The sequence below is a fragment of the Geotrypetes seraphini genome, chromosome 9 (assembly GCF_902459505.1).
Source record: "Geotrypetes seraphini chromosome 9, aGeoSer1.1, whole genome shotgun sequence".
Classification (NCBI taxonomy): Eukaryota; Metazoa; Chordata; class Amphibia; order Gymnophiona; family Dermophiidae; genus Geotrypetes; species Geotrypetes seraphini.
The window spans coordinates 178,269,212-178,289,802 of record NC_047092.1 but is presented as its reverse complement, the minus strand read 5'-3'; the positions used below and the strand labels follow the sequence as shown (position 1 = coordinate 178,289,802).

Sequence of the window (20,591 nt, the reverse complement as noted above, 5' to 3'; positions counted from 1 at the left end):
GCTGACAGAACTGAAGATCTTAATGAGGAGTCCTTTTTGACTGTCATGTCCACCCTATAAAACTTTGTGAACATACAAAGAGAGAACCAAGTGGCCGTTCTACAGATTTCTTCTGGGGACACCGCTGAAAATTCTGCCCATGAGAAAACCACACTTTTAGTGGAGTGCGCCTTCACAGATAAAGGTGGATGCTTTCCATGTCCGATACAGGCTGAAGAAATGGCTATCACGGTTTAATAAAAGGGGGGGGGGGTGAATTTGGAATGAAAATACTCCACAGTAAAGACTACAAAATATTTTTTAAGCATCAATGACCTGGAAAACAGATTACTAAACTACTTAATCTGCCTTTTCACAACAAATGTAAGACAAATAAGCTAGAAATATAGTCTGCTTCATTTTGTTCTGAGCTCATATTTATATTAAACAAATGGTAATTAGGAAAATGTTATTGGAGAGACAATGTACATAGATAAAATACAGTTTATTCAGGATATTTTAACAAAAAATTACTTGGTAGATACTGTTAGTTTATGAGACTAATGGCCTCTTTTACAAAGCCGCGCAGCAACAGCCCCGAAGCCCTTTAAATGTCTTTGGGCTTTGGGGCCGTTAGTGCAGTGCAGCAAAAGAGGCCGTAAGAATCTGGTCTTCATATTTCAAGAAAATTAAATCAAGGTATGAGATATCTAGCAAACAAAATACATTTTATAACACTCTAAGAAGGGAATGTAAAACCATGGGATTCTAACTTATAGAAAGGATTTCTGGGCTGAGCCAACATTTCTGTCAACTTTCAGGTACTGTAAGTAGACAATGACATGGGGACAAATTTTTCCCTATCCCTGCAGAAACTCAATTTCCCTGTCCTGTCCCATTCCTGCAAGTTCTGTCTTAACGACACAAGCCTCGAACACTTATGATTTTAAAGTGTTTGAGGCTCTTGAAGATAAGGACAGAGCTTGCAGGAATGGGGCAAGGACAGGAAAAGAACTCACCGGGAGGAGAAAATGAGTTCCCATGGGGATGGGGAAAAATTTGTCCCCGTGCCATTCCCTTTTTTAAAAAAAATTCTTTATTTATTCAATTTTAATTGAACTTACAGCATATACATGCATTAAGAAACAGAAATCTAAAGCTATATACATCAAAAAGGAAAAAAAATCATCATCAGGTAAATTTCCATAACTGATTTCTCTATAAGTCCTCAACTTAATAGAAGGGAGAGCATACGAAAAAAGAGGCACAATTTAAGTTCAATTTGTTTATTTATTAAAGTAATAAAGAAAAGGAAAAAAGAACATCATATAAACAGGTCAAATTTCCCAACAAAACATAAGTGACGTCTCAATAGCTATACATTTCTTTCTTCCTTTAAACTAAGTTCCAGTTTCTTCTTTCAGACCTGAAATCTGAATCTGTATTTTTCGCTTATTTTCAAGAAAAACCTTTAATTGTTTGGGATCAAAGAAAAGTCCATGTCATTCTCTACCTGAAAGTAGTTAACCTGCCTTTTAGTCTAAAAGCAACGGCCTCGGTTTTTAAAAGAGCACAAAGCTAAGTATTCTAAATAATGAAATGAATTGAAGTAACTTTTATAAAGCACTTTGAAGCACCAGTGCACTTTAAAAGTTTTGCATATTTTTCTCTGCCGGTTCTGAGTGTTGAAATGAATTATGTGGTCTTTTCATGATAGTCCCAACCATGCAATACTAATGAATTGAGAAGGTTTTTAAGAAGTATAGATTCATTAATTTAAATATGAAGGAATTAAGTGAAATAAACATTGAATAAATATTGAATATTTAAAAGAAGATTAGAAAAAGGAGACTTAGCTAGGAGATATAATATAAACTTTTTATGAATTAATAATAAAGTAATTAATATTAAATATTTTTAGTTATGGTAGGGAGGAGGGGTTCATGCCAATGATGTAAATAGGAGTAAGAGAAAAGAATTCCTTTCTCTTGGAAGAAATCCCAGAATGGGAAAATTACTCCATAATCTGAGGCTTATCCCCGTTTAATAATTAACAATAAAATTAAAACCACATACAGTGTCATTTTGACTTTTAGGAATGATTCCTTTTTTTGTATTTAAGAAAAAAAACAACAACAACAAGACACAGATATGGCCATGAATTTTCTGGTTTCAAGGAGATGAGCGACTTCTTGATATTGATCCAGAACATCAGCAGGAAGATGCTGCTTAAAAGTTAGGTAACTGCTGGACTAAGGGCCTCTTCTATCAAACTGCGCTGACAGTTTGTAGTGCGGTGAGCCGCGCTGAATGGCCCACGCTGTTCCCAATGCTCATAGAGTTCTTACGAGCGTCGGGAGCAGCGCGGGCCATTTAGCACGGCTCTCTGCACTAAAAACTGCTAGCACAGTTTGATAGAAGAGGCCCCCAAAGTGTTTTAAGATTTTTTTTTTTTTTAATTCATATAAAAGTTATAGATGAGAATACAGCTTGCTAGCATAGAATTTTGATTGCTCCATCTACCAAATTTGTCCAGCGTACAGTACTTGCATATGCTCTAGTGCTGGATGATCTTTTTAGAGCAGATTCAACTAAGAGAGACTGATGGTCCTGTGAGCCAAAGTAAGGTGGGAAGGCACTCATGCATGCACAGGACAGGCCATCTCAAGACTTTTAAAGTGATGACGACACCCATCGGTGAGAATATGCTGCCTGCTTGTCCCGATATAAAATATGGTGTGTGGGAAATATAGGACAAAACATTTACTATTGCTTTCATAGGAGAAAAAAAAAAGAAACATTGTTTTAACACAGTCTCTAGGCATTTCTAGCTACGAAATTCTCAGGTAATATCCCAGGCCAGTTCACTTGATCAGCTGAGACAGGCTTAATCATACCTGTGACTGATTATTTGCTTTGCTAACAGGGGAGAATGAAGACCAGTTCGAGCAAGCTACAGAAAGAAAAACAGCTATTTTAGGACTCACCATTATCAAAAGACAATATTCCAGTTTTGTTGTGGGTTAGACCTTTCCTCTTAAGATAGTTTGGGAAAATCAATAATTCACCTTTGCTTGTAGCATCTAGTATATGAGGTCCTCACCCCTGGCTAAATCCTCCTGGCATGCAGCAGTCCCTTTTTCTAGCATGAATTACCTCTCCTCAGCCAGATGCACATAGAGCAGCTCCTCTCGATCTTGTTTTCTCGTATCTATATTTCAACAATCGGAACCACCTCAACTGGAGAGGGGAAGTCTGGAGCCCTAACGCCTCCCTCTGCCTAGGACTGCTCCTAGGGGAATATTTCATAACTAATTGCTTTCATAGCAACCAAGATCAGTTAATTATTATTATTTTTTTTAGCCTTGGGGTTCTTTCCTTGTCAGTTTTTCTTAGCCATAATATCAAATTGTCATGTTTGTTCCACTTTATTTCAAGAAAAAAAAAGAGTTTTACCTCATGCAAAATTGTCATTTCTTTAATAAGACATTAACTATTTTTTTCAGAGGCCAAGTACCTACAAATCCAAAATGTGGCCCTGCAAAGAGTTTGAGTTCACTGCTTTAGAGGTACCATACTTGCAGTTTTATTAGCAGTACAGTGCCTAAGAAAGAGAAAACTCAGTAATAAAAGTTAATCTTTTCCGTAATGAGGCAGAGATTGCAACACCTCCAATAATTGGTGTCTCTCTCCATTGTTGGTGTCTTGTGGAGAGTTGGTATTGCTATGTTCTATAAATTCTGCAGTATTGATGCATGACTAATCTTCCAGAGTTAGGGCTACATTCTATATAAGGCATCCAAAAAATTGGCGCTAACTAGAATGGCACTTAGTACACCTTATACAATTGTACCTAGCACCTCTGCGTCATATAACTTTAGGTGCCCCATTTAGGCCAAAGAAAGCCAGGCTTAAATACCTAAGCCTAACTAGTGCATACATTGGGTGTATTCTATAAATTTTAGGAATGCCCTGCTCCTCCTTGTCCACGCCCTTTTCAGATTCACACACTAGAACTGGCACATAGCACTTTATGTCAAGTTGTAACTTTTAATTAGCGTCAGTAATTGTCCATTATCTGCACCAATTAGGCTTGCTAAGCAATTAAGTTGTGCGTGCAAATTGGCTATGCACACAAATTTGCATGCACAACATGGATGCTTTTCAAGGGGCTCTGCTCAGACAAATGTGATGGAACTTACGAGGGAAAAAGTGAAACTGGATCTGGTGCTCACAAATGGGTAAATTGTCTCAAATGTTACAGTAGGTGCCCACCAGAGAAGTATCAATCAAACGGTTTGGTTTGATACAACAGCTAAAATGGAGGTGAGCCACACAAAACCCCACGATCTGGATTTCAAATGTGCAGACTTTAGTAAAATGGGGGGAGTACCTGAAGAAAAAGAGATTAGGTTCTTACCTTGATATCTTTTCCAGTAGATAGGAATGGCACGCTGAACCACAGGGTTGTTCATGCCTGCTCATGAGCATTCTTCAGATGTCAGTCACAGCTTTACAGCTCCTCCTCTTTCTCCCCTGTCTCTGCTGCCCCCTTCAGTTCGTTCCACAGCCAGTGACAGCCCAACAGAAGATGACAGGAGGGATACGAAGAATTCCAACACCAAGTGTCTGATCTGCTCAGAATTTTAAAACAATCACTGTCCAAACAGGGGGGGAGGGAGAGTGTGACATCATGACACTTAGCTGTGCGGAGGCTTCTCGTCCAAGCTTCACTTCTCCCCCGCTTATAACTTCTTTTTTTGCCGTATTGCAGCACTAACCTGGCACCTATCTACGGATCAATATTAATAACTCAGAAATAGTGAACTTCCCACTAATAATTTTAACAATAAACACATTCACAAGGTCATGTGGAAGATATAAAGAAACTACAACATGAGTCAGACGAGGCTCTGTCGGGAGGAAAAGCCTCAGACAAAGCCATCCCACCACCATGGCTGTGGCTTAAGGTGTTTAGGCGGAGAACCTCATTGGCATGAAAACCTCCCAGAGGGCCAAATGGCTCTGTGTTGTGCACAGCTTTGCGGCTGGCCAAGTTTAAACAGATCACACTCTCCCCCAAGATGGCGGAGGAAGGGACACCTGCGAGAACAACAGTCACGTAGCAAGAAGTGACTGTGAGGGAACTCGCCAAACATTTAGCGGCGTTGACTGATGACAAATTTTCCAAATTTCAGGCCTCCGTGGATAAAATAAAGGATTGCATGGAGCATCAAGGATCACAGCTTACACACCTCGAACAGCGAGTGTCAGTGCAGGAGGACAATGCTGGTCAGGCCGCAGCCCAAATCCAGGCGTTGGGAGACTGAATGTAAAACACTTCTCGCTCACCAAGTTTCCAAGTTTATTAATAATTTGATATATCGACCATCAACAATTATCTGGTCAGTTTACAATGATAAAAATATAAAATTTTAAAATAAAAAATAAAATAAGGGAAGAGTGGGGTAGAGGCAAAGTTGAGACGACTACATTGACATAAATGATACAAGAGAAGTTTGGGGTGGGGAAGGTTAATAATTACATCATAAAAATAAAAATAAGGGGACGTACGAAGGGAGAGGAAAGAACATCAAGAAAAGGGAGGTCGCTTCTTGGAAGCAGTTCTCATGAAAAATATTCTGCGGTTGGAGAAAGCACAGTTACTTACTGCAACAGGTGTTATCCAGGGACAGCAGGCAGCTAGACTCACATGTGGGTGATGTCATCCACGGAGCCCGGATGCGGACAGCCTTGCAAGCAGACTTGCTTGAGGAAACTCAGAAGTTTCGAGTCGGCTGCACCACGCATGCGCGAGTGCCTTCCCGTCCAGCACAGGGCGTGTCTCCTCAGTTTAGATAGCTAGCAGAGAAGTCAACCCAGGTGGGTTGTGAGAATAGCTGCCTGCTGTCCCTGGATAACACCTATTATGGTAAGTAACTGTGCTTTATCCCAGGACAAGCAGGCAGCCTATTCTCATATGTGGGTGAACTCCAAGCTACAAGATATAATTACCCGAAGTGGTTCAAAAACACACTATACTAAACTAATCATTAATACCACTTCCAGACAGAATGTATCCAATATATATTAATATTCATTCAGGAAAAAGGCCTCAGAATAGGAGCATACGTACAGTCTGTGATAGGACTGTACATATGCTCCTATTCTGAGGCCTTTTTCCTGAACTCCAAGCTAACCAGAATGGGATGGTGGGAGTGTTGGCAATTCAGGAGAATAAATTTTGTAATACTCCCTTGCCAAAATGGCCATCCCGTCTGGAGAAAACATCCAGACAATAATGAGAGGTAAAAGTATGCACCGAGGAGCTTTGCAAATTTCCTCAATATGAGTGGATCTGAGGAAAGCCACTGAAGCCGCCATGGCTCTGACTTTGTGAGCTGTGATTCGACTCTGTAGATGCAGTCCAGCCTGAGCATAGCAGAAAGAGATACAAGCAGCCAACCAGTTGGAGATAGTTCGCTTAGAAATCGGATGTCCCAACTTGTTTGGATTGAAGGAGACAAAAAGTTGAGGAACAGATCTGTGTGATTTGGTGCATTCTAAGTAGAAGACCAAAGCACGCTTACAGTCCAGAGTATGAAGAGCTGATTCTCCAGGATGAGAATGAGGCCTTGGAAAAATACTGGAAGTACAATGGATTGGTTGAGATGAAATTCTGAAACCACTTTAGGTAAGAATTTAGGATGAGTACGAAGGACTACCTTGTCATGATGGAAAACTGTGAAAGGTGGATCAGCAACTAAAGCTTGCAGCTCACTGATTCTTCGAGCAGATGCGAGAGCAATGAGAAACACCACATTCCAAGTGAGATATTTCAGATGAGCCATATCCATTGGTTCAAAAGAAGGCTTCATCAATTGAGCAAGAACAACATTGAGATCCCAAACCACTGGAGGCGGTTTGAGAGGAGGTTTGACATTGAAAAGTCCTTTCATAAATCTGGAAACCACAGGATGAGCAGAAAGGGGTTTCCCTTCGATAGGCTGATGGAAAGCAGCAATTGCACTAAGAAGGACTTGAATGGATGTAGACTTGAGGCCTGAGGTAGATAAGTGCAGAAGATAATCCAAGACGGAAGACAAGGAGGTATCTCGAGGCTCCTTGTTATGAGAGATGCACCATGTAGAAAATCTAGTCCATTTTTGGTGGTAGCATTGTCTAGTGGCAGGTTTTCTAGAAGCCTCTAAAATGTCCCGAACAAGTTGAGAAAACTGAAGGAGAGTTATATTGAGAGGTACCAAGCTGTCAAGTGTAGAAACTGCAGGTTGGGATGAAGACGAGATTCTTGACTCTGTGTAAGCAGAGATGGAAAAACTGGTAGAAGGTTTGGCTTCCTGCTGCTGAGCTGAAGTAGAAGGGAGAACCAGAGTTGCCTGGGCCACCGAGGAGCTATTATAATCATGGTGACATAATCGTTCTTGAGCTTGACAAGAGTCTTGAGAATAGAGGGAATGGAGGGAACGCATACAGGAACAGATTCATCCATTCCAGAAGGAAAGCATCTGTCTCCAGGCGATGAGGAGAGTATATCCTGGAGCAGAACTGAGGCAGTTTGTGGTTGCGGGGAGACGCAAGCAGATCTATTTGAGGAATTCCCCACTGAGAACAAATGTGATGAAGAGGCGAGGAATTGAGTGTCCATTCGTGAGGTTGCAGAAGACGACTCAATTTGTCCGCCAGGCAGTTTTTCTCTCCTTGAATATAGACTGCTTTCAGGAAGGTGTTGTGATGGATCATGCAGTCCCACACCCTTTGAGCTTCCTGTCAAAGAGGGAGAGATCCTGTTCCTCCCTGCTTGTTGTCATAGTACCTGGCAACTTGATTGTCTGTCCGAATAAGGACAACCTGGTCGTGAAGAATATGCTGAAAAGCTTTGAGAGCGCTGAAGATCGCTCTGAGTTCCAACAGATTGATGTGACACTGATGATCAGAGCTGGACTAGTGGCCTTGAGTACAGAGCCCCCCCAAGCGTTGGTCGAGGAATCTGTCGTGAGGACCTTCTGATGAGGGGGTGTCTGAAACAGTAAACCCCTGGAGAGATTGGAAGAGAGCATCCACCAGTGGAGTGACTGTCTCAACGAAGGAGTGACTGTAATGTGTTGAGAGAGTGGGTCACAAGCCTGTGCCCACTGAGATGCCAGAGTCCACTGAGGAATCCTGAGGTGAAGTCTGCAAAAAGGAGTCACGTGAACAGTCAAGGCCATGTGACTGAGTAGTACCATAATGTGTCTCGCTGAGTGTGAAGAAAGGGAAGACACTTTGCGGCAAAGCTGAAGAAGAGCATCCAGATGCTGCTGAGGAAGGAATGCTCTGAGTTGGACAGTGTCCAGAACAGCTCCAATGAACTATAGGTTCTGAGAGGGCTGAAGGTGGGATTTGGGAAAGTTGATTTCGAATCCCAAGCTTTGTAGGAACCACATAGTCCGTTTGGTCGCTACAATAACCCCCTGAGATGTTAAATCTTTGATGAGCCAATCGCCAAGGTAGGGGAACACCTGAAGACCATGGTTCCGCAGAGCTGCCACCACCACTAGGCGCTGCCGTTGGGGGGGGTTGGAACCCCCATCATAGAGAAAACTTAACTTTTTGCCTATTTTTTAGGGGAAAAGTTAAGCTTTCTGTATAATGTGGGGGGGGGAGGTTTACACCCCTAAACCCCCCCCCCCATGGCAGCGCTAACACTATTAAGTAAAGTGCGGGGTTCCCCCCACACACACCCTCGGAGCTCTTTAAAATAAAGTTTTAGGGCGGTGCGCTGGAGTCTTGCACTCAACTGTCTACTCTAATGTCGGCACGCCTTTGTCCCGTCACCAAAATACCATCTCTCACCTTGTCTATGCAGCATATAATCGTACTTAGTACACAGTACATACAAGAAAAAATTAAATTCTACTTACCCAGCTGGAAATCTTTTTGAGGAACTGAGACGAGCCCCTAAAATGTAAGGTTTTGGAGGGGTAATATTGAAGCAAATATGCCCCAATGATATAATGTGGCAGCCTTACAATCCGCCAGGCCCCAGGTTCGATACCCTGATTGAAGATTCAGTAGGCAGTAAAATTACTGACAATGACAGCCCAGAGTAATTGCATAAAGAATATATATTGTGCAGAAATAAGCTTAATATTCCAGAAAGGCAATGTTACAGAGTTATACATCCGGCATATACAGTACTGGGTTACAAATGTACAGAAAGAAATAGACATAAGCTTTATAAATACAGAGTGGATTCAGAGACTGCTTGAATGTATGTGTGAGAGAGAGAGGACAGTTTACCTGCATTAATGTGTGTTTGGATAGGTGAGAGGCTGTCTAAGAAAACAGGGAAAGTAAGCCAGGGTCCAAGTTCCAGAGAGAAAAAGAAAGGAGGGGGGGGGGTCCAGGCTTCAGGTTCCAGGGAGAGCGAGTGGTCCGGAGAGAGAGTGAGAGAAAATTAATCTCATAGACCTGTTCTAAAAATAGAATCTATTGAATTAAGTACCCCTATCTTTTTGTAAACTGATTGAAACAATGGTGAATAAAGTGAGTGGGGTGTGAGAGACTGGAGAAGAAAAGAGGGAGAAACTGTCCCTCACAGTCTGGAGTCAAATGTAATTTCCAGTATCACTCTGACAATGGTTTCTGATTAACTATGCAGCTGGGGCTACTGTCTATCTTAAGCTGTCCATCTTAAGCACCAGACATTAGCACATCTTAGCTGTACCAAAGTCCTTTGTTACCTTTAAGCACTGATGTAATTTAGGCATTCTGGGGCAATCTGAGGCTGTCTGCACTGACATGCCCTAAGGTCAGAGATGAATGATATGATCTCCCATAGGCCTTTGCTGACATTGGTTAGGCCACCAGAAAATGCTGACAGCCACCACAGCACTGATTCTGGCACCCAAAAAATGGCCCATGGGAGTAAAACAAACTCCAAAAATTGTCAAAAAAGGAGTTTGGAGGTGGGGGACCCTTGGGGTAATCTTAGAAACCCGTGGAGGGGCATAATAAAAAAACAACAACATCTAAGTCCCTTTTGGCCTAAGACCTTAAACGTTGAAAGGAGAAGCAGGGAAAATGTCCATTATCAAAAAAAAAAAAAAACATCCAAAAGAAGGTTTTAAAAAAATAATGGCCTGCCTCTATGCCCAGACCACCACTACGTCTAAACTTACACCATATAATCAATCAAAAAAAGCCTAAGTCCCAAACGCCCAAAACAAGGGCTCTTAGGCAAAGGAGGAGCTAGTCCTTCGCCTAAAAGCTGGATTCTATAACCGGTGTCTGTCAAAAACAACACCAGTTACAGAATCCCCCCCCCCTACAACGATTCAGGCAGGAGGGAGCCCAAACCCTCCTGGCCCGCGGCACCCTGAACCCCCGACTACGATCGGGGCAAGAGGGAGCCCAAGCCCTCTTGCCCCAGCAGCACCCACTTTCCCCAACTCGATCGGGGCAAGAGGGAGCCCAAGCCCTCGCCCCGGCGGCACCCACCTTCCCCCAACTCAATCGGGCCAAGAGGGAGCCCAAGCCCTCTTACCCCGTGGCACCCACCTTCCTCCGACTCGATCGGACCAAGAGGGAGCCCAAGCCCTCTTGCCCCGTGGCACCCCCACCCACCAATCATAATCGGACAGGAGGGAGCCCAAGCCCTCCTGCCCGGCAGCACTCCCACTTGCCGATCACGATCGGGCAGGAGGGATCCCAAGCCCTCCTGCCCAGGCGAAACCCCCCACTCCCACTAAGATACGGGCAGGAGGGATCCCAGGCCCTCCTGCCCTCGACGCAACCCCCCCATGACCGCCCCCCTGAATCCCCGATCGGCCTCCCGCCGACTCGCAAACCCCCCCGCCGACCCCTCAACCCTCCCACCCCAATCCCCCTCCCCCGTACCTTAAAAATCGTTGGTTGGACGGACGGGTGCCAAGCCCGTCTGTCCAACATGCTAGCCATCCCCGGAATGGCTGGCCTTAGGGCCTGATTGGTCCAGGCGGCTCAAACCTCGCCCACAGGTGGGGCCTGAGGCACCTGAGCCAACTGGAATCGGCCCAGTAGCCCTAGGCCCCTCCTGTGGAAAGTTGGGCCCATGTAACTAAGGCCCCGCCCACAGGAGGGGGGCCTAAGGATACTGGGCTGATTCTGGTTGGCCCAGGCGCCTCAGGCCCCACCTGTGGGCGAGGATTGAGCCGCTTGGGCCAATCAGGCCCTAAGGCCAGCCATTCCGGGGAGGCTGGCCTGTCGGACGGACGGGCTTGGAACCCGTCCGTCCGACCAACAATTTTTAAGGTACGGGGAGGGGGATTGAGGGGTCGGCGAGGGGGGGTTCGTGGGTCAGGGGGGCCGATCGGGGGCTTGGGGGGGGCAGTCGTGGGTGGGTTGCGTCGAGGGCAGGAGGGCCTGGGATCCCTCCTACCCTTATCTTAGTGGGAGTGGGGGGGGTTCGCCTGGGCAGAAGGGCTTGGGATCCCTCCTGCCCAATCATGATCGATGGGTGGGGGTGCCGCCGGGCAGGAGGGCTCGGGCTCCCTCCTGTCCGTTCATGATCGGCGGGTGGGGGGGTGGGAGTGCCGCGGGGCAAGAGGGCTTGGGATCTCTCTTGCCCCGATCAAGTCGGGGGAAGATGGGTGCCGCCAGGGCAAGAGGGATTGGGCTCTCTCTTGCCCCGATTGTTGTTGGCGAGGCCAGGAGGGCTTGGGCTCTCTCCTGGCCCGATCGGATTGGGGGGAGGTGTGGATCGCTGCAGGAGAGATGGGTCATCTCGTCTGCCGCTTTAGCGATCCCAAATGCTTAATTTGGCGGCACTTGGTGGTATTGCTATTGCGGTAGGGGAGATGAGGCATCTCTCCTTCCCCGAATGGTTACTGTGGGGGGTGGGTAGGTTGCCGAGCCGTTGAGTTGATCGCGCCAGCCGCGATCAGCTCAGCGGTCCCTTTTCAGCACTTATACCTGTTTTGACTTGGTCTAAGTCAAAATGTATAAGTGCCGACTAGGCAACCTGCCTAAAGTTTTGGTTATACCTGTTGTACGCCTAGATGTAGGTTGGCCCACCTCTCGCCCTTTCCCCGCCTCTAAAAACGCCTCTTTTCTCTCTGTGTGTTTAGAGGCAGGGGGAAAGGCCTAAGCTGGTTTTAGATACATCTAAAACCAGCTTTGATTATGGGTACTTGGATGCAGTGGCATACTAAGGGGGGGCGGGGGGGAGGTCCACCCCGGGTGCAAGCCCTGAGGGGGTGCTCCGGCGTCCGTTCCCCCCCCCCCCGATTTCTGGTTCTTCCCCGCACCATTTAGAGTAGCGAAGCAGCCTACAAGATCGCAATGTCAGCGATCTTGCGCTGCTTCGTGCTGTCCTCCGCCGCGGTCCCGCCCCCTCCACTGACGTCAGAGGAGGGGGGCGGATCCGCATCAGAGGACAGCACAAGCAGCTCAAGATCGCTGACATCGCGATCTTGCTGCAGGCTGCTTCCCTATTCTAAATGGTGTGGGGAGGCCAGAGAGGAAGAACCGGATGTCGGGGTGGGGGGTGAGGGGTGGGAGGGGGGGCGAGCGGGTCCTTCGGGGTGGGGCGGGCAGGCAGGCCTTCAGGGGGAGATGCAGGTCTTAAAGGGGGGAGACAGGCTTTCTGGGGGGGTGGCAGGCAGGCAGGCCTTCAAGGGGGGGACAGACAGGCAGGCCTTTAAGGGGGGGACAGGCCTACAAGGGGGTGCAGGCCTTCGGGGGTGCAGGTCTTCAAGGGGGGGACAGGCAGGCAGGCTTTTAAGGGGGGGACAGGTCTACAAGGGGGTGGGACAGGCCTTCGGGGGGTGCAGGCCTTCAAGGGGGGGGACAAGCCTTCATGGGGGAGACAGGCTTTCGGGGGGGACAGGCAGGCAGGCCTTCAAGGGGGGGACAAGCCTTCATGGGGGGAGACAGGCAGGCAGGCCTTTAGGGGGGAGACAGGCCTACAAATGGGGTGGGACAGGCCTACAAGGAGGTGGGTGCAGGCCTTCAAGGGGGGGACCCTGTGTAGAAGTACACAGAGGGAAGGGGGTGTTCAAAGAGAAGTGCATATGCCAGACTTTGGGGGGGGAAGAAATAATGGGTCTGAAAATAGAGGAGAGGGAGAGAGATGATGAACCATGAGATTTAGGGAGGGAAGGAACAGAAAGGGAGAGAAATTGGACACAAGGGATGGTGTGGAGGAGGGATAGAGATACTCGATAGGAGGGTAATTGGGAAAAGAAAGGGAGAGATGGTGGGCCCTGGGGTGGTGGGGAAGGAGGGAGAGATGCCGGATGAAAGGGTAGTTAAGAAAAGGTGGATCTGTGGAGGGAGATGAAAAAAACGGAAAGATACCAGACTTCCTGGGGAGGGAAGGGAAATGGAAAGGGAGGACAGAGATGGCAGATGGATGGTTAGCATGAAGAAAGAAGGAGACCCTGGCAAGCAAGTTATCAGAAGACAACCAGAGCCTGGGACCAACCAGATTTGAAAAATAACCAGACAACAAAAGGTAGAAAAATTAATTTTATTTTCTGTTTTGTGATTACAATATGTCAGATTTGAAATGTGTATCCTGCTAGGGCTGGTGTTAGACCGCAAAAGTGAGCTAGGATTTAACAGAGAGAGGAAAAGTCCTTTTTGTTTCTTTATTTTATTTACACCACAGCGCCAGTGTGGTTAGGAGAAGCCAAAGGGGGTGAATAAGCTATAAAACCCACCAAGATTTTAGAAAAAAATCACCCAACTGGGCAGGAAAATCGAATCGAAAAACCAATTAAATAGGCTGAATCTAAATTTTTCTTCCTGAATCGGGCAGTTTGCGCTACTGTCTCAGACTTTAGGACCTGGGATTGGGGAGAGATGGCATCCTCAGTACTTTATAATGCAAGTGAAACGAGGATTTGGTCAGACTTTTGAAGGGTCTACAGAAGAAAAATATTGTATAGGCCGGGGACATGAGACAGCAGGAAATGGGAACTTTTCTTCCTTCTATTTTTGTGAATGGAAAGGCTGAGGATGTCAGAGAGTTCAGTTAAAATATGTGCTTTATAAAAAAAATATAATAATGTGTTTTATATAGTTTATAAGCATTGCTGGCCTACCCGGTGAGGTGTTCCTAGTGGTGGTGGTGGTGGTGGCAGTGTGTCAATGTGTTGAGAGGAAGAGGTGGTCTGGGAAATTCTCCTGAGCAAACTCCAGGCCCATTTCCACCCCCCAGTTAGTCCACTCCACTCAACTGGTTCACACACTGAGTGGGTCTTTGGGTGTTGTGCCTGGGTAGTTGTTTTGGGATCTCTTCCAGTGGTTTGTCAGTATCTCCTTGTGGTCCAACCTTGTTAATCTTAGCATTGACCTTTTGTAACAGTGCTGCTTGTGTGGCATTAGGCTATGTAGTGATCGAAAGAAAAAACCAGACCTTTGCACATTTTTGCACTATAGGTGAGTGTATGAGGAGATTCACATTTCCTGCACAGCTAAGCTTAAAAATGAAGTGGCCAGAAGTTATGGTAAAAGCAGATAGCTTAGCTGGTTTTAAGAAAGATTTGGACAAATTCCTGAAGGAAAAGTCCATAGTCTGTTATTAAGACATGGGGAAGTGTCTGCTTGCCCTGGATCGGTAGCATGGAATGTTGCTACTCTTTGGGTTTTGACCAGGTACTAGTGACCTGGATTGGCTACCATGAGAATGGGCTACTGGGCATGATGGACCATTGGTCTGACCCAGTTAGGCTATTCTTATGTTATGTTCTCATCTGTAGGGGCCTTTGTTTACACTTCTTACTTTAATGTATTTTTTTTTCTGGGAACTTATCAGTGTTTTTTTATAATGGGAACAAAAATGGAAGAAAATTAATGTGTGTGGAATGGGGGGGGGTAATTAATTTCTTCAGCTAAATAATTAAATCCACTTCAACCAGACATAGGAGAACTCGCACACCATTCACACACCCTCCAACCAAAAACGTCAAAAGAAAAAAAACTGTTCGACAACCTCCTAACCATTCGAGCTGCAACACTCGACCCCCAACTCTACAACCTACTGACCTCGACCACAGACTACAAAACCTTCAAAAAAGAAATAAAAACCCTTCTATTCAAAAAACACATAAAACCGAACTAACACAATCAGAACTGTCTCAAGCATCACCTGCAACTACTCCATATGTACTTCTCATGTCATGACAATTCAGACATAATTTATGTTATGTTAGGAATAATGGTTACATATATGAGGTTCAATAAAATAATATTTTCACTCCCTGTTTCTATTCTGACCATTTATACCGTTTCATGGTTATTACAAAAAATATTTTTTACATGGGGGGGGTGTCAAAAAATGATGGGCCCCGGGTGCCACATACCCTAGGTACGCCACTGCTTGGACGATCAGGCTTTTTGATCATCTAAATACCCATTTAGGCCACTTTGTAGACTTTTTTTTTTTTATTATTATGAGCCCCCTAGTTTTGCTTAATTCAGTCCCACATCAATTTTCCCATTGATAGTAATAAGTTGTACTTATAGAACTGTCATGTGCTTCTCACTGCCGCTGAGAATGGAGAAGGAATTGCTGCTTCAGACAAGCAAGGGTGGCTCCTGCAGCTTGTCTCGTCAGGCTACCTTTTATTCAGATTCAAAAACCTCCACCCAGTCTCCTGGCCATTTTCGGGGTCTAATCAGAGGTCAAATTACCCTGCGCTTGAGCACTTTACTCCGCAGGTCCTCCTGGCTACTTACCTCAACATCTGAGCCTTCTCCCAGGCACAGCTGTACCAGGACTACTGGGAACCTCTTAGCACAGGGAAGCTTTGAAAAAGATCAGATGACCCAAAAAGAACAAATCTAATGTAGGGCAGAGGAAAGGACACCTTCTCAACTTGCTTGTAGAAGTTAAGACTGCCCAGGGAGACAAGGAGGCAGAGCTGAGAAAAAACAAATTGATACCTTCTACAGTCCAACTCACAAGTTGGGGTACACAACCCATCTGTAAGGAATCATATGCTGTTTGCATAGGAAATATGCATTTATACATCCATATATGCCAGTATCCTAATCATTTGCGTATATATTCAGCATGTAAATGTCCATGCCTATTTTATACAGTTTACCACTTGTACTGGGTGAAGAGCTTTTGTAAATTATCCTCTATAATATAAAAATGTACATCTTCAAACCTCTTTCCTTGAGAAGCTGCAAAAATCCACTGCAGTACTTGTACTCATCTCTCTGCAATTCAGACTCTTCTGGAAGCAGAGGATGGATTGAGTGATGAAAGGTACCTTTCTGGCATACATTTCTAGGATTCCATTTCAGAGTTTGTGTTGATAGTGGTTTATTGTTAGCTTCTATACCGCTACTAATGACTGGGTAGTCAATTCGGAGATGTTTACATTAGTTTCTATAATGATGCTTCAATACCCGAACTTTAGTAATGGTGTTACTATACATGAGATATGATTTATGAGCTTCTATAATGGTGTTACAATATATGAGCTTCGGTAATGATGATCAAGAGAACATTCAATAATACTGCTTTTCCACAGCTTTCTTATGTTACAACATACGTTGACACTTTCTAGTTCCATTAATCTATTACTGTGAAAATTTTTCTTTTAGTTCAAAGAGAAAATAATTTTGTTTCCTCTTTGTTTAGCCACATAATTAATGAACTGATAGAAACAGAACGTGTTTATGTAGAAGAGCTTCAGAGCATCATAGAGGTAAGCCAACAGCTTTTATCATCCAACTGTGATATTATTGATGTATTGTGTATTCATGTACCGTATTACAAAGAGCTTTTGACTTAGTTTTAAAGCATTTGCAAAATAATTTGTGGCTTTTGTCATTTAAAAATATGTTATCAAAGTCATACAGAAGTTCCTACTAAAGATCTGTAATTAAAAAAAATAGGTTCTACAATAATACTAGCTTCACGGCAATACTGATCTAACAGCACAGAAATTAAATTGGCTGCTATTCTACAGCCATTATATCAGTTTCCATGAGTAAAATTTGATAACACAACCACATTTTTGCTTTTAGAGCAGTGTCTCAAACCTTTTTTTTAAAGCTCTGGCACACTAAACAAAACAAAAGTTTTTCGCGGCACATTATACTGTATTTTTCACACTATAAGACGCACCTGACCTTAAGACGCACCCTAGATTTAGAGGAGGAAAACAAGAAAAAAACTTTGTGAACCAAATTGTGCACCCAGCCCCCCTCACTCCTTGCCAGGTTCTGCACCCTGTCTCCCCTTCCCTGCCAGGCTCGGTACCCTGTTCCACTGCCCTGCCTTGTAACCTGCCCCCCCACCCCCCTCATCTCTGGTGATCTAGTGATAGGCTGGGACAGGAGGCAACTGTCCCGGCCAACTAACAATTTTTTCCTTCCCACCCTTCCCGGTAATTTTTTTAATCCCCTCCATACCTTTTTAAAATACCCCCGCCTGACCGCCCTTTTAAAACAAACCCCACCCCATAGTACTTTTTAAAATGCCCCTTAAGCCTGGAGGTCCAGCGGTGTATCAGCCAGCAGGAACGTGCTTTCTGCGTTCCTGCCTGGACCCGCACCACTTTCTGAATGGCTGTTGTCATTTCTCACGGGTCGTCTTCGCTGAATAAGGCGCACCAACATTTCCACCCACTTTTGGGTGGAAAAAAAGTGCATCTTATAGAGCGAAAAATACGGTAATTGAAATTATAAAATTGCAAAAAACAACAAAAATTAAATTTGAGTTATTAAAGTTCTTTAAGCTATGTATGGGCAATTATAACAATGGTGAAATTAAAGTAGAGTATAATTACTTATCAATGCAATGGATGTGCTTGTTTTTGAGTGCAAATTAGCTCAAAACACGGCTCGATAGTACAAGTAAACAACGCATTTCATCACTCACCATCTGCAGTTATCTTTTTCAATTTAATTTCTGTCAGAGCTGAAAATCCAAGTTAGCAAAAATAAGAAGATCAAAACGGTAAAGCCTTGATTGCTTTGTTGCTCAAGTTAGGCTAACTACTACCTAAAAAAATAAAATTACTTGCCGTTAGTTTTCAAGGACCAATCACATCAAAGAATGATGCTCATCTGGGAAGTTGTATCCTTATGCATATAGATGCTCATAACTTTTGACAGACTCTTTCGTATGCAACATATATGTCAACTAGTCTAGTGCAGTGTTTTTCAACCGCTGTTCCGCGGCACACTAGTGTGCCGCGAGATGTTGCCTGGTGTGCCGCAGGGCCGCCGGGCCCGGAGCTTACAGGGGGCCCGAGGCAGGGGCGCCAGTAGCTCGCCAAGGCAAAGTGAGTCGATCACCCAGGACTCACTTTGTCTTGGCGATCTAATCCACAGTTCTTCAACCGCCGGTCCACAGGAAATTTTTGCCGGTCCGCGCAGGACCGGCAAGATTGACTCATTTGAACTTCCTGCCGGTCCGCGCAGGACCGGCAAGATCAGCATCGGAAGCGTGCGCTGGGCCGGAGAGATCTTGGGGAGCCTCCAACAGTGGCTTTCTCCCCTCTCTGCAGCTCTCCTTTACTTCCCAGCGCAGCGATTCACGATGGCAGCCTCGGGGCTTTTGCTGAGTCGCGGCTGCCTCTGATGATGCAACTTCCTCTTTCCTCAGAGGCGGCGCGACACAACAAAGGATCCGAGGCTGCCTTCGTGAATCGCTGCGCTGGGAAGTAAGAACAGCTGCTGGGAGGGGAGAAAACCACTATCAGTCTGGGAAGCTGCTGGGCAGGGGAAAAAAGGGACAGCTGCTACTGGAAAGGGAGAAGGAGAGATGCTTCTGGGAGGGGAGGAGGGAAAGGAATCTGGGAAGCTGCTGGGCCAGGAAAAAAAAGGGACAGCTGCTACTGGAGAGGGAGAAGAAGGAGAGATGCTTCTGGGAGGGGAGGAGGGAAAGGAATCTGGGAAGCTGCTGGGCCAGGAAAAAAAAGGACAGCTGCTACTGGAGAGGGAGAAGAAGGAGAGATGCTTCTGGGAGGGGAGGAGGGAAAGGAATCTGGGAAGCTGCTGGGCAAGGAAAAAAAGGGACAGCTGCTACTGGATAAGGAGAAGAAGGAGATATGCTTCTGGGAGGGGAGGAGGGAAAGGAATCTGGGAAGCTGCTGGGCTAGGAAAAAAAGGGACAGCTGCTACTGGAGAGGGAGAAGGAGACGGAGAGATGCTTCTGGGAGGGGAGGAGGGAAAGGAATCTGGGAAGCTGCTGGGCAAGATAAAAAAAGGGACAGCTGCTACTGGAGAGGGAGAAGAAGGAGAGATGCTTCTGGGAGGGGAGGAGGGAAAGGAATCTGGGAAGCTGCTGGGCAAGGAAAAAAAAGGGACAGCTGCTACTGGAGAGGGAGACGGAGAGATGCTGCTGGGAGGGGAGGAAGGGAAGAGAGTTACTGCTGGACAGGAGGCTGGGAGAAAGAAAGAAAGGGGGCAGGCAGGGAAACAGAAGGAAAGAAGAGAAACAGAAAAAAGAAAGAAAGGTCAGGGAGAGAGGAAGAAAAAGTTGGGGGAGGGAATGAGGTGTGGAGGAGAGAAAGCATACAGGCTGATAGAAGGGAAGAAAGATTGGATGCACAGTCAGAAGAAGAAAGTGCAACCAGAAATCACCAGCCTGGCTGGGCGGAACTTCCTCTCCGATTGCAGAATTGACGTCAGGGAGAGCATGCGTCGGCTTTGGGGCCTGTTATCCATTGGTGGGTCCTGTTCCCCGATGGCAGCGGCAGTGGCAGTGGCTTGGGGAACGGCAGGGAGAAAGAAAGAAAGGGGGCAGGCAGGGAAACAGAAGGAAAGAAGAGAAACAGAAAAAAAGAAAGAAAGGTCAGGGAGAGAGGAAGAAAAAGTTGGGGGAGGGAATGAGGTGTGGAGGAGAGAAAGCATACAGGCTGATAGAAGGGAAGAAAGATTGGATGCACAGTCAGAAGAAGAAAGTGCAACCAGAAATCACCAGACAAGGTAGGAAAAATGATTTTATTTTAAATTTAGCAAAGTGGAGGCAGTATTACCACAGTTTTCAAAGGAATTTGCCCAAATAACTTAATAGTTAACTGGGTAAATTCCCAGAGATGAAAACTTCCCTTCACTTACTATGCACAGTTCTGAATTTATATCTGCTGTCTATATTTTACAATATGGTCACCTTTTACTAAACCGCAATAGTGGTTTTTAGCGCAGGGAGCCTATGAGCGTCAAGAGCAGTGCTGGGCATTCAGCGCAGCTCCCTGCGCTAAAAACTGCTATTGTGGTTTAATAAAAAGGATGGAGGGTATATTTGTCTATTTTTGTATGCTATAAAAACCAAATACAGAGAGAGACTGAGAGCTGTTGACGAAGAGCTACGTGTGTGTCTTTCTTCCATTCCAGCCAGAATATCAGCTTTGTGTTCAGCCAAACAGGCCCAGGTTTCGCAATGAATAAAGTATTTTATAATTTTTATTTCATAATAAAGTAATTATAAAATACTTTCTTTGTGTTTATTTGATTCCTATTCAAGAGAATTACTTTATATATAGTCAATATAGGCAGAGAGTTAAATTTTTTAACATTTTCTAATGGTGGTGTGCCTCGTGATTTTTTTCAACAAGTGTGCCTTTTCCCAAAAAAGGTTGAAAAACACTGGTCTAGTGTAT

The 20,591-nt window shown here is 45.2% G+C and overlaps 3 protein-coding genes across 5 annotated transcripts in view; 1 reads left to right on the top strand and 2 right to left on the bottom strand.

Moving 5' to 3' along the window:
* MCF2L2 (MCF.2 cell line derived transforming sequence-like 2) overlaps positions 1–20,591 on the top strand; it is a 306,030-nt gene that overhangs the window by 189,473 nt on the left and 95,966 nt on the right. Inside the window, exon 16 of the mRNA XM_033957587.1 lies at positions 16,619–16,685. Within this exon, the coding sequence (XP_033813478.1) occupies positions 16,619–16,685 (67 nt within the window). The remainder of the gene's footprint in view (positions 1–16,618; positions 16,686–20,591) is intronic.
* LOC117366333 (lactosylceramide 1,3-N-acetyl-beta-D-glucosaminyltransferase-like) overlaps positions 1–20,591 on the bottom strand; it is a 169,097-nt gene that overhangs the window by 72,751 nt on the left and 75,755 nt on the right. The gene's annotated exons all lie outside the window — the stretch shown is intronic.
* B3GNT5 (UDP-GlcNAc:betaGal beta-1,3-N-acetylglucosaminyltransferase 5) overlaps positions 1–20,591 on the bottom strand; it is a 104,996-nt gene that overhangs the window by 8,657 nt on the left and 75,748 nt on the right. The gene's annotated exons all lie outside the window — the stretch shown is intronic.